The 12,491-nt window shown below is 54.9% G+C and overlaps 1 protein-coding gene across 2 annotated transcripts in view; it reads left to right on the top strand.

Moving 5' to 3' along the window:
- The window catches only part of KIF1A (kinesin family member 1A), a 34,527-nt gene that overhangs the window by 2,442 nt on the left and 19,594 nt on the right, over positions 1-12,491 (top strand). The window contains exons 2-20 of one of the 2 annotated variants that reach the window (XM_010133506.1): positions 1,614-1,690; positions 1,790-1,969; positions 2,477-2,542; positions 2,736-2,914; positions 3,262-3,373; positions 3,729-3,806; positions 4,133-4,198; positions 4,472-4,489; positions 4,826-4,901; positions 5,015-5,093; positions 5,712-5,854; positions 6,291-6,317; positions 7,756-7,889; positions 8,421-8,500; positions 8,842-8,917; positions 11,094-11,173; positions 11,458-11,564; positions 12,211-12,294; positions 12,420-12,491. In XM_010133506.1, the coding sequence (XP_010131808.1) occupies positions 1,614-1,690; positions 1,790-1,969; positions 2,477-2,542; positions 2,736-2,914; positions 3,262-3,373; positions 3,729-3,806; positions 4,133-4,198; positions 4,472-4,489; positions 4,826-4,901; positions 5,015-5,093; positions 5,712-5,854; positions 6,291-6,317; positions 7,756-7,889; positions 8,421-8,500; positions 8,842-8,917; positions 11,094-11,173; positions 11,458-11,564; positions 12,211-12,294; positions 12,420-12,491 (1,734 nt within the window). The remainder of the gene's footprint in view (positions 1-1,613; positions 1,691-1,789; positions 1,970-2,476; positions 2,543-2,735; positions 2,915-3,261; positions 3,374-3,728; positions 3,807-4,132; positions 4,199-4,471; positions 4,490-4,825; positions 4,902-5,014; positions 5,094-5,711; positions 5,855-6,290; positions 6,318-7,755; positions 7,890-8,420; positions 8,501-8,841; positions 8,918-11,093; positions 11,174-11,457; positions 11,565-12,210; positions 12,295-12,419) is intronic. The other variant, XM_010133507.1, reaches the window with a different exon arrangement.

Genomic DNA, 12,491 nt, shown 5'->3' with positions numbered 1-12,491 from the left:
CGTTTTTTTACTCCCCTTTGGCCAGAGTATGAATCTTTTGCAGCAGCTTTGCAAAAGCCCTGGGATGCCCAGTCACAGGAGAGGGAAAAAACCCACCAGCAGCATTCAGCGACACGGGGCAAATAAATGGGAATGAAAGGGACATGAGGAGGGCGTTTCAGCTCGGGAATGGGAGACCCACTGCTCTTGGTGTGCTCCCTTCTCCTCTGCATCCTGGTCTCTGGTCTGCTGCGCCAGATGGGCGGCTGCAGCTGGGATGCCCAGAGCTGCTCAGTGCTATCCCCAGCTGCTCCTCTGCCCCGTGCCCAGTGTGGGCTGGCACTGGTATGTGGAACAGCTGCCTTATGCAGCCCCGTCCTGGATGCTTCTGTTTTGCCCCGTTGGACTAATTTTTTGGGGGTGATGCTCCCATTTGCTCTGGTGAGGGTCACCTCTGCAGGGCAGAGACAGACTTGAGCTGTGTAGCCAAGTGGCATAGCGGAGCTGCCAGGTGAACCCCAGGAGCCATCGAAGATGCTCCACCTGACTTCTTGCATGGACAGGTCTTGGGCCAGAAGTGGTGGATTTCTCCTGGGGGAGAATCCATTGTGGCAACGGAAAAGGAATTTGGAGCAGAAAGCATCCGTACTTGTAACACCAGGCAGTGGGGCTTCTGACCCCGTGGGGAGAAGACTGCACCATGTCTGGGGCTACTTGGAAGGTCCTATCTTGAATCCTGAGCTGTTGTGTGCCCCGGCCAAGCACTGGTCCCGAGGCAGGGCAGGTTGGGGTTGCAATGGAGGGAGCTCCATTGGCCTTGGTACTGTACAGCCTCCTCATCCCTGGTAGTGGCAGGGACCAGCTGGGGGCTGTGGACACGAGAGCTTTGCTGCACCAGCCTGCAAGATCATTTCAATGTCACCTAATATGGCTGATGTCTGGATCTTGTGATTACCCCCCCAGTTTGGATTGCTTTGGACACATCTGTTGTTTCAGAAAAAACCTGTCATAAATGCTCAATGAGGGAAAAAAAAGCGGTGAGCAAGGGCGAGAAGTGATGCACTCTCCAGTTTCCATGGCAACATCCTTTTCGCCAGGGGATGGGAGAACACAGGCTCTTGTTTCAGCTGGCAGTTTAACACAAGTAACACGAGACATTAATCACCATGCTGGGGCAGAATACCCGGGGGATGAGAAGATGGATCTAGAAAGGTGATGGGGCCATGGCTACTCCCACCCCGCAGCACCAATGCATGTGGCTTTGGGCACGGCCTCCCCAGCTGTGGGGTGAAGGAAGGCTGTTATCCTCCCATGCTGGTGCAGGGCTCCCCGTGGGGCAGTTGCTGAATCAGGAAGGAGCCATTTCCCCTGCACCATGCCATGCAGAACATTTGGACAAGACTGTGCTCTGCTCTCTGGGCTGGTGTAGGCTCTGTTGGCTATGGCACCCACCTCCTTTGTTGGGACTGTTGGGGTCTGGGGGCTCATCTGTGGAGCTGGAGGATCTCAGTCTCGCTTTCCAGAACCAGTTTGGGCTGAACCCCATCACCTTTCTCCTCTCAAGAGCCAGGTGAGGGTGGGGCGGTTACCACAGGTGGCTGAGTGGTCTCATGTTCCTTTCTGTTTGCCCTTAGCTATCCTGAACCCGAAGCAGCCCAAAGAGACACCAAAAAGCTTCAGCTTTGACTATTCCTACTGGTCCCACACCACGGTAAGTGGTGGATGGCCTGAGCCTGCCTGGAGCACTGGGCTCGGGTGAGGCAGGAGGACCTCCTTTCCAAATTTCTGCTTGGCCCCCTCCTCTCTGCAGCCTGCAGACATCAACTATGCATCTCAGAAGCAAGTGTACCAGGACATTGGCGAGGAGATGTTGCAGCATGCCTTCGAAGGCTATAATGTCTGCATCTTTGCCTATGGGCAGACGGGTGCCGGGAAGTCCTACACCATGATGGGGAAGCAGGAGAAGGACCAGCAAGGCATCATCCCACAGGTACTGCCTGGTGAAAAGTGCCTGTTCCTCTAGTCCCAGTGGGATGCCCAGAGGAATAGCAGAGCAGGGAGGGAAGAGGGAAGCAGGGTGGAGTGGGGTCTGCTGAAGTCTACCACAGCCCTGTCATGGCAGCAAGCTGACATGGCTCCTCTGGAGGGTAGTGGGGCAAGGAGGGTCATACTGGACCCCTGCAAGACTGGATGAATTACAGTCTGGCCAAAGGAGGCCGGTGTTTGTGGGGAGCAGTAGTCCAGTGTCAGGCTGCCACTGGCTGTGCTTGCCTAGAGCTGCTGTGTGCTGGCCCAGCAGGGTACTGCAGTGGGGCTCTGGGATTGCTGAACCACCCGTACCAGCAGGGAGGTTTCTGCCAGCTCCCCAGGAGCCATTCTACCACTCAGGGGCTCTAGTTTTTGGGGTGAAAAAGTAGAAGTCCCTGTGGCCTGGGTACCTCAGGCAGGAACACCCTCCTTTTGGGGTGGCTGAGCAGCCTGGCTCTTCTCTCTGCAGCTGTGTGAGGATCTCTTCTCCCGCATCAACGATACAACAAATGACAACATGTCGTACTCTGTGGAGGTAGGTGCCCCATTGCATGCTGAGTCCAGCTCCAACCTCCCACCTGGCTCTGCAAGCCATACCAGTGAGCAAGACCCCTCTTCGGGGAGTCCTGCCCTTGGGTGTGGGGTGGGCTGGCAGGAATTGATTCTGCCTACTTGCTGAGCATCCACATCCTACCAACTGCTAGCCCTGCCCATGCTGTTTGTTCTAGGTGAGCTACATGGAGATATACTGTGAGCGTGTGAGGGACCTCCTGAACCCCAAGAACAAGGGCAACCTGCGGGTGAGGGAGCATCCCCTCATGGGACCGTATGTTGAGGACCTTTCCAAGCTGGCTGTGACCTCCTACAATGACATCCAGGACCTCATGGATTCTGGGAACAAGGCCCGGTGAGTTGGAGGAGCAGGAGATGGCCAGGATTCAGAAAGCTTGCAGATGTCTCCAGAACGTCCTGCTTAACTTCCTTGTTTTGCTGATCTGGCTCCCCTGGAGGTGAAAGTCTTCCGTCTGAGCATCTGGTACCCACTTACTTTCACCTTACCTCCTTCTTGCTCTCAAATGCCCTGGAGCTAGCAGGAGAAAGCCTAGACTTTTGCAGTCTCCTCCCAGAGTCCTCTGCTGTCCTCCAGACTTGCCTTCCCATCATGTACTCTGTCCTGAAACGAGACTTGGCCCCATTGCCAGCCACTCCAGTGTCCCCTGCAGAGCATCACACCTTCCTATCATCTCCCTACAGCACGGTGGCTGCCACCAACATGAACGAGACCAGCAGCCGCTCTCACGCCGTGTTCAACATCATCTTCACGCAGAAGCGGCATGATGCTGAGACAGACATCACCACTGAGAAGGTGAGACCAGAGCCTGGGAGACTCAGGGGAACCTGCGTGGACTTGGGAAGGGTTTCATGTGCTATCAACAGCACTTGGGATGAGATGGTGTGGACTGACGGAGTGTTGAAACAGGACGGAGATAAGTACCAGGCACTTGCTGGGCTCACAGTCCCTTGGGGTATTGGTCCCTGGACAGGATATTTGGCAGCTGGTGCCCTCCAGCTCTGCCTGCAGGGACATTGGCCCTGCTCCTGGCCAAACTGCCTTCATAACAGTGTCACCTTGCAAGAGGTCTTTTGCTCCCTCCTTGGCTTTGTGCCATGGCCTGGTTTGCTGTGCCTGCCATGGCTGACAGCCTCGTCTCTGCCTGCAGGTCAGCAAAATCAGCTTGGTGGACCTGGCAGGGAGTGAGCGAGCTGACTCCACTGGCGCGAAGGGCACAAGACTAAAGGTGAGAGCTGGTGCAAGATTCCCTTCTGGTGGCAGGGAAGTTGCATCCTGCCCTCTTGTCCCCATCTGTGCCATGTCCTTTCCCTTGCTCACTATGCTGCAAAAATCCTTGACAGCATTTTGTTTGAAAACTGCCCAGTGCCAGTTCTACTGGGGGTCATCTGGGGTCCATCTTCTACCTTCCAGCTGGAAAGTACTGGTCACCCAGTAGGACCAGCTGTTCTTTGTCCGCCCTGTACTGGGACTTCCCCATCCTCCTGGTGCACTGGGCTTTAGTGTTGCTCTGAAATGGGGCCTGAGAATCTAGGCTTTTCCTCTCTCTATCAGGAAGGAGCAAACATCAACAAGTCTTTGACCACGCTGGGGAAAGTCATCTCTGCCCTGGCTGAAATGGTAGGTACCTGGAGAACGGAGGACCGGTGGCACCATCAGGGAGTGGGCTCAGCTGAGCAGGGATGGGCTTAGCTCTGAGGGGTGGAGCATCCTGGATCCGAGGGATGGTCAGATACATCCCAATCCGTCCTGGAGCTGGGATGAGCTGGGCTGGTGAGGCTGCCATCTCCTGGTGACCTGCGCCCACCACTCTCTGCCTGGGGGATGAGGAGCTATGGTGGGCCCTGAGGAGGGGAGCTGCTCGCTTGAACAATCTCTCCTCTTTCTTTGCAGGATTCAGGCCCAAACAAGGTATGTGCCCTAGCTGGGCTGGGGAAGGGGGAAGTTGTTTTTTAGCACAGTTGGGTGGGAGTGGGTGGTTTGGGGGTGAGGCTCTGTCTGGACCCAAGCCATGTTTCTCCTGGGGACTGGCAGAACCCTCAGCATCCTCATCACCCTCCTTGTCCTGTGTCTGTCAGTACCTGGTGTTAAACACCTCCCCAGCGCAGGCAGGACATTTCATAGGCAGAACCTGTGGAGCTGAGCAGAGCTGCCTGAGATTGTGGCCAGGCAGAGCTATCTTCCCCCAAGTCCCTATGGCTAAGGACCAGCTGTAACCAGTCCTTCCCTATGCTCTCCATCCCCTAGAACAAAAAGAAGAAGAAGACGGATTTCATCCCTTACCGGGACTCGGTGCTAACCTGGCTGCTGCGAGAGAACCTGGGTGAGGACATGAGTGGGAGGTATGGGCTTGGTGGTCGCATGGCTGCCAAGTGAAGGGTGACAGGTGGTGCAGGGACTAGCATCTCCCTGATGTGGGTGTATTTCTCTGGACAGGGGGCAACTCCAGGACGGCAATGGTTGCTGCTCTCAGTCCTGCTGATATCAACTACGATGAGACTCTCAGTACTCTCAGGTAGGAAGAGTACCCTTGTGCCCCCACAGTTTGTGAGGGAAGGGGGGGCCTCTGAAACCCAGGCACTGCCATATCCTCTCCTCCCCTCTGTGGCAACCCTGGCTGGCGGGGTGCTGTGAGGGGACCCTGCAACCTCAGACAAGAGCCTGAAAGATTGTCTCGGTGCTGGGATTCTCTAAAGGATCGCTTGCTAGAAGGGCTCAGCAGCACTCCTGCTTGCCCAGCAGCTGCATCTCCCTGATGTGGGTGTATTTCTCTGGACAGGGGGCAACTCCAGGACGGCAATGGTTGCTGCTCTCAGTCCTGCTGATATCAACTACGATGAGACTCTCAGTACTCTCAGGTAGGAAGAGTACCCTTGTGCCCCCACAGTTTGTGAGGGAAGGGGGGGCCTCTGAAACCCAGGCACTGCCATATCCTCTCCTCCCCTCTGTGGCAACCCTGGCTGGCGGGGTGCTGTGAGGGGACCCTGCAACCTCAGACAAGAGCCTGAAAGATTGTCTCGGTGCTGGGATTCTCTAAAGGATCGCTTGCTAGAAGGGCTCAGCAGCACTCCTGCTTGCCCAGCAGCTGGTAATTTGCACCTCCCACTGATGCTCAGAGCTCTCCCTTCCCTAGGTATGCTGACCGTGCCAAGCAGATCCGCTGCAATGCCGTCATCAATGAGGACCCCAACAACAAGCTCATCCGAGAGCTGAAGGACGAGGTGGCACGCCTGCGTGACCTTCTCTATGCCCAGGGCCTCGGGGACATCATTGATAGTAGGTATCACCCCATGGCATGTGGCAGTGGCTCCAGGCAGAGCCGGGATGGAGTCATCACTGTGGAGACATGACTGTGGGGCCAGTGTCCCTGCAACTGTCCTGCATCCTCCTCGGCCAGCACATAACAACATCACTCTGCCAAAGCATGGTTGGGACACCTCCAGCGAGCCCCTGCACATGCATTCACAACCCCAAGCCCACTCCTGTAAGCAGGAGGACCTGCTTTACACCAAGCAGACCTTTCTTTCTCCCCCTCCATATCCTGTCTGCAGTATCCTGTGCCTGCCAGAGGTGCCAGGAAGATGTTCCTGGGGCTGCACCGACCTGTGGCCTCTCTTCTGTGTGCAGTTGGATATCCTACTGAGATGAACCCACTCTTGTTCTGTTCTCTCTGTCTTACCCCTGCTCCCTGCCCCCTCTCTCTCTCTCTTAGCCCATCCTGCTGCAGGAGGATCCAAATGTGTGTATTCCCCATTACTGGTACTCTCTGTTGCTTCATGGCTTTTGGGAGGTGTATGCTGCACCCAAGAACATCTGTGCAGCATGTGGAAGGAGTCCTATAGCCTGCCCCAGCTGATGGCCAGCCTACAAGCTGGCCATTCCTGGGATGCTGACAAAGTGGATGCTGGCAGAGTTGCAGTTAGAGCCTGGGCTTGGGTTAGTGCTTGCAGGGACCGGTGTCCTTCCCATCCACTGTACCAATGGCCCAATTCCCATGAGGACTCCTTCCTCCATACTGTCATGTTTCCTGTCACTGCTGCTTCTGCTTCTGCTGGTGCTGGTGTTCATCAGGACTGGAGCCCAGTGCAGTGCTTGGGTGGACTGGCACGATGCTTTCTTGTTGGAGGGCTATATGGTGATGGCCAGGAGGTTTTTGCCTGTGGTTAAGCATTGTTGCCCCATACCACCCTGGGCCAGTCGGTGCATTCAGGCTATGGTGAGCCCACTGAGGAGATGGGGACCTGGCCAGTCCCCTCCTGGCTCAGCTCCCCTGGGCTGATGGAAATGGGTGACTAATGCTTCATCTGCTAACCTGTGCCCTGTCTGCCTCCAGCACAGTGCACCAAGCCCCTGCAGCTTCTCGGGACTAGAGGAGCATCTCTGATACCTGGGTCTCTTTGCCACGTGGTCCTGTGGCAGATGATGCTAGGCGTGCCAGCAGGCAAGTGCCACTGCCCTTTGGTGTGGCAACACAGTGTGTTGCCACCCTGCCCTCACTTTGCTCTCTCTGGCTGTCCAGCCAAGGTGCTGCTCCAGTGGGCCAGGGGCTTGGGCTCTGCCAGTGAGGAAATCCCATGGCTTCTCCTGCCCTGTCTACTCAACCCTTTTGTAGGGCAGAGGGCCACTGCCTCTCCTCCCCTTCCTTTCTCATTCTTTGCCCCCAGATCCAGCTAATCTGGGGCAGGTGGAAAGGGAAAACCACTTGGGCTGTGTTGGTTGGAGAGGATGTCTGGCTCTTGGGGAGGACAGTTCTTGGGGAGAACAGCCAGATCTGACGGCTGCAGGATCTTGTGTTGCAGAAAAGCATCCCCAAGAGCCCAGGAAAGCTCCAGGGCTGTTCCAGTGGCCGCTTCCCAAAACAGCTCCATGCTTCTGGGGGACTGCCCGGGCTGCGGGAGAAATGGGTGTGCCCTTGCTCTGCTTCTGCCTGTGCCACTGTGCTGTCATTTGTGCCTTTTCCTTGTAATTCCTGGCTTTCTTCTCAATGCACCCAGTCACAGTTTTTTTCCCCCAACAGCTTTTCTTGTCTCTATCTTTCTCTTTCTCTCTCTTTTCCTGTCCGTGTATCTTACCCCGGCCCATCCCTCCTTCCCTGCCTGTAGATGTGTCCGACTTTGAGAACAATAATGATGCTAGAGGGGCAGAACTGAGTCACCGCCATGACAATCTCTCCACAGTGACCAACGCAATCGCTGGGATCAGCCCCTCTTCCTCTCTGTCGGCCTTGTCCAGCCGTGCTGCCTCTGTCACCAGCCTTCATGAGCGCATCATGTTTGCTCCAGGCAGCGAAGAAGCAATTGAAAGGCTCAAGGTAAGAGGCCAGCACCCAGCAGGATGGAGAGCTCAGCTCAACACTTTTGCACTGAGTCTTGCAGGGAGGGCTTGGTGTTTTCTGGAAACCCATATGGGTGTTGGAAACATCCATAGAAAGCCGACCCATGGAAAGCAGCGGTCGGCTGTGCTCTTGCAGAGGGGACAGACCCAGATATACCCAGTGCTCTGGGTTGCCAGACAGGAGTGGGTTTGGCATGGTAGGGTCCACCTGATGCTGCTGTCCTCCCCGTGGGGTGGCTGCTACTATTGCCCTGTGGGATGGGCGCTCCTGGCTCATGGCATAGGAGCAGGCTGGCAGCAAGTGAATGGAGAGGCTGGTCTTCGTGCCTTGCTCTTTGAAAGACAGGGATGATGGAAAGACATGCGTGAAATGCTGCCACAGCTTCTTTAAACCAACCTAAAATTGGGACCAGTGTCCCACTGCAGCATGCTGGGCAAAGCCTGGCACAGCAGGCAAGTCTGCTGCCCGTAGGATGTGCTAACCCCCTGCTAACCCCGTGTTCACCAGGAGACAGAGAAGATCATTGCAGAGCTGAATGAGACGTGGGAGGAGAAGCTGCGGAGGACGGAAGCCATCCGGATGGAGAGGTGAGTGGGTTGGAGTGGGATGGGATGGGAACAGGATGGGGTTCCCCAGGCATCTCCCCTTCTCTGAGCTTTGCCTACATCAGTTCAGCTCCTGGGAGTAGCTGGGCAATTTGACCGTCCTGCTGTACGCTAGATGCCTCCTGGGCACCCCAATGTCCGCCATGTTAGCCTGTATGGATGTGGTCTGCTCTGAGAAACTCTCCTGAGGAAGAGAGAACTGAAGCAAGCCCTATGATTGTGATCTGTGGGGCAAACCTGTGGGTCCCATCCTAGGCTTGTCTAGTGCTGGCTCCAGGGGCCCATAGATCTTTGACAGGTTCTTCTTTCCTTTGCTCCTTCAGGGAAGCATTGCTGGCAGAAATGGGGGTGGCCATGAGGGAGGATGGAGGCACTTTGGGCGTTTTCTCTCCTAAAAAGGTAGGATCACCTTATTCTCTTCTGCCTGGCAAATGATGCCTAGTTTGTACCCCTGCAGATCTCTTCTGACCTGTCCTGTCACTGCCAGCCAGCCCCAAGTATTTCACTAGCCTTTTCTCGGCTCTGAAACCTATGGGGGAAATCCCAGTGTTGATCCTGCTGGATGCAAGTGTTGGTAGAAACATATTGCCTGAATGCTGTCTCCTTTCAGGTTAGGCCTCGCTGACAATTGCTGTGCTGGACTTCAGTATCAGCTTATAAAATTCCATACTTTGGGGTATTTGAAATTGGTGCCCCTGAAACAGGCAAGTCCATGTGAGAAATGTGGATGTGAAACTATTCCATACTCTTTATTGCTTGTAGCATCCTGTAAAGTATTTTCTAAGCAAATACTGACCATGGCCAAAAGAGTTTGTTTGCTACCAAGCCCTGCCAAGCACCAGTTACTGCAGATTGCTGCCCCTCACTTGTCTGTATAACTATTGCGGTAGTGATGTCCAGTTTACAGCCCCAGCCCCGTGAAGCCTACAGAGCTGCACGAGCTGCGAGTTGCAAGCACATGCCAGTAGGACCAGGGTGCATTTGCTCAGCTCTCCCACCACACTGAGGAATTCTCTAAGAGCTGCCCTGGCAGCCAGTGCTAGTTGGCTTGGCCAAATGTCTAAGTAGATACATGTGTCCCTGGCTTGAGGTGGTGACACTCAGTGATGAAGGTTTCAGGACCTTCCCCTTGTGCGCCTTGTCATGGCTCTTAGGACAAATTTCTACACCCTTGTCTTTGTTTCTCATTCTTGTCTCAGCTGCTGCCTATTAGGACCCCAGATCTTTGTGTAGAAAGCGTGGGGGTTTATTTCCTGAAGCAGGTTGGTCTTGGAGATGGGACATCTCTGTGGTGGTTTTGGTGCCTCCTTCAGCTGTCTGGCAGGTGGAAACTCCTCTGACTTATCCAGTGGCTGGCAAGGAAAGTCACTGTCAATAGCATGCAAACCCCTGTTTCATTAAGGGCAAAGCAGGGCAGGACTTTGTTGTCTTGCTGTATGCCATTGTTAGGATGGTTACATCTCCATCATCTCCATGGAGCTCAGGGGAAGGTGGAGTACCTGCCTTCTACTAGCTAGCCTTGCAGATATGGAGAAAAACTGCAAGTTGAAGGAATCTCAGACCCTGGGGCTATGTGTCTACCCAGAAGGGCCTGAGGTTGAACATTACTGCCAAGTTATTCCTGTTAGCCCCCCTGAAGAAAAGCCTTGGCCTCCAGCTCTCCTGCACTGTTTGGAGTGAGTCTGTCCTATCAGTTACGGCTCGTACCACTGTCGTGACAGGAAAACCTCCGCATGCTGGATATTAACAGGCTAAGACATTTCTTTATGGTTTCTGGGAAACTCAGAACTTTGCCTATTGATACTCCTGGGACTTTGCCTGTTGCCCGAATGTTCAATTACAGCAGCTTGTGATGGGGTGAGATAAACTAGCTGTAGCTGGAGAGGTCTGTGGCCTGGGGAGAAACTTCCTTCTCATTGAGAACAAAGTGGTTTGTGATCCAGGGGAAGAAAGTGATGGGAGGGAACTGTTAGGAAGGAGACCAGGGTGGAAATTCAGCCTGGAGATACAGCTTCAGGTCTCCACTGGTTTTCCTCGAACCTCTGGTCTGCGACCTGTCCTTGTGGAGGAAAACGGGCACTTTTAGTTCCTCTCATCCTTAATCAACCACTGCATGGGATGCGTCTGCCTCAGCTACACTGGCCGTAGTGGGGCTGGAGCTCCAGTGAAGCAAGGACCTGTGGACATGCAGTGCAGGCAAGCAGGATCCTGACCCAGGAGACACTAAGCCGTATCAGAGACTCCCCGTGGAAGTGTTTGGCTCTGTGTTGGGCCCATTTGCAACATGAATTTTCAAAGGCTGCCAGGGCACTGGTGCCCAGGGCTCAGCCCTTGGATGAAAAAAGCAAAGAAGAGTTGGAGACAGGTAATCCTCATCCCAGCTGCTTGATTCTCTGCAGTCCCCTTGAAAAGTACCTGCCTGGGCATGTTGTCCTGGAGCTATGGAGAGCAGCATAGCCCATCCACATTCAGGGGGCAGCCTGAGGTGCTTCTGAGTTCCCACTTTCCTCTGGAGATTCCTCAGTGCCTGGGTAGATGGGGTGCATTGTGGTGACTTCTTGCTCATCTCCCCCAGACTCCTCACTTGGTCAACCTGAATGAGGACCCACTCATGTCTGAGTGTCTTCTCTACTACATCAAGGATGGAATAACAAGGTGAGGACCAGGTCATGCAGACCAATGGCAGCCTAGCCCATATCTCAGTGTCTGACTTACCTGGGTGGGCAGCGGTGTGACACTGTCCCAGAGCTGGGCACCATTCCCAGAGCATCCCCAAAGTGCCATAGTTGTGCATGAAAAATATTTGCCTGGCAATCTTCTTAGGACGTTGGTCCTGCTGTGCACCAGGGGCTGCTTCTGTCAGCCCGAGGGTGGTTTTGGGGGGAGATCCAGGGAGGGGCTGCTTTGAGGAAGGATTGAGCTGTGTTTCCTCCTGTCAGGGTTGGCCGAGAAGATGCAGTGAAGAGGCAGGACATCGTTCTCAGTGGGCACTTCATTAAGGAAGAGCACTGCCTTTTCCGCAGCGACACCAAAACTGGCGGTGAAGGTATTGCTTGTCTGGAGGGGCTCTACCTCCCCGGGAACCTCAGTTCCTCTGCGTGTCCCTAGCACCTGCCCCCAGCTGGGGGTCAATACCGTCCTCTGGCTAGTGGGGCTCTCTGGCATGGCTGTGGCCTATCCATGTTTCCAGAGCAGGAAGGACAGCTTGCCTAGCTGGAAGGGAAGCTTGTGCAAGGCACATGGAAGCTGCCACAGGGAGACAAGTCAGAGAGATCAGGGCGGGACAGAAGAGGAGACCATAGACAAATTCCCTACCCAAGATGCAGAGCACAGCCCACCCCACAAACCAGCAGGAAACTGGGGGTGAAAGGGCTTTGGGAGACAAGCCTGGGGAGGCTGGAGTTGTGTGCTGGAGGCTCTGTTCTCGTCTAATTTTTCAGCCTCCAGCTGCTTTTAGCCCTTGGGATTGCTCTGATCAACATGAGGTTGGCTGAGCCCTGATGGTTGCCCAGGGTTTGGTTACTGCTGGTGGGTACCCCAATGTTTCCCCATTCTGCACCAGGGGTGCCAGCTGGGGCGGCTCTCCCTTTCTGAGGCTGTAGGAGCAGCAGAGTGGGAGATGCAGGATTTATCCCTCTGCTTCCACATCACTTTCATTCACGCCTACTCTCCCCCTCCTGCCATCTCTTCAGTAATAGTGACACTGGAGCCCTGTGAAGGTGCCGACACCTATGTGAATGGCAAAAAGGTGATGGAGCCCAGCATCCTGCGCTCAGGTTGGTCCCCAGAACCAGCAAGCCAGCACTGCTCTAACCCACCTCCCTTCATCCCACAGGGGCACCGCAGGTTGTCCCACATTAAACCCATATCCTTCCCCCCTGCCCTGCATCCATCCCTGTAGGAAACCGCATCATCATGGGGAAGAGCCATGTCTTCCGCTTCAACCACCCTGAGCAGGCTCGGCAGGAGCGGG

This window comes from Buceros rhinoceros, unplaced genomic scaffold, assembly GCF_000710305.1.
Source record: "Buceros rhinoceros silvestris isolate BGI_N320 unplaced genomic scaffold, ASM71030v1 scaffold27233, whole genome shotgun sequence".
Taxonomy (NCBI): domain Eukaryota; kingdom Metazoa; phylum Chordata; class Aves; order Bucerotiformes; family Bucerotidae; genus Buceros; species Buceros rhinoceros.
Note: the sequence above shows the minus strand (reverse complement) of the source record. Positions and strands in the feature narration are given on the sequence as shown.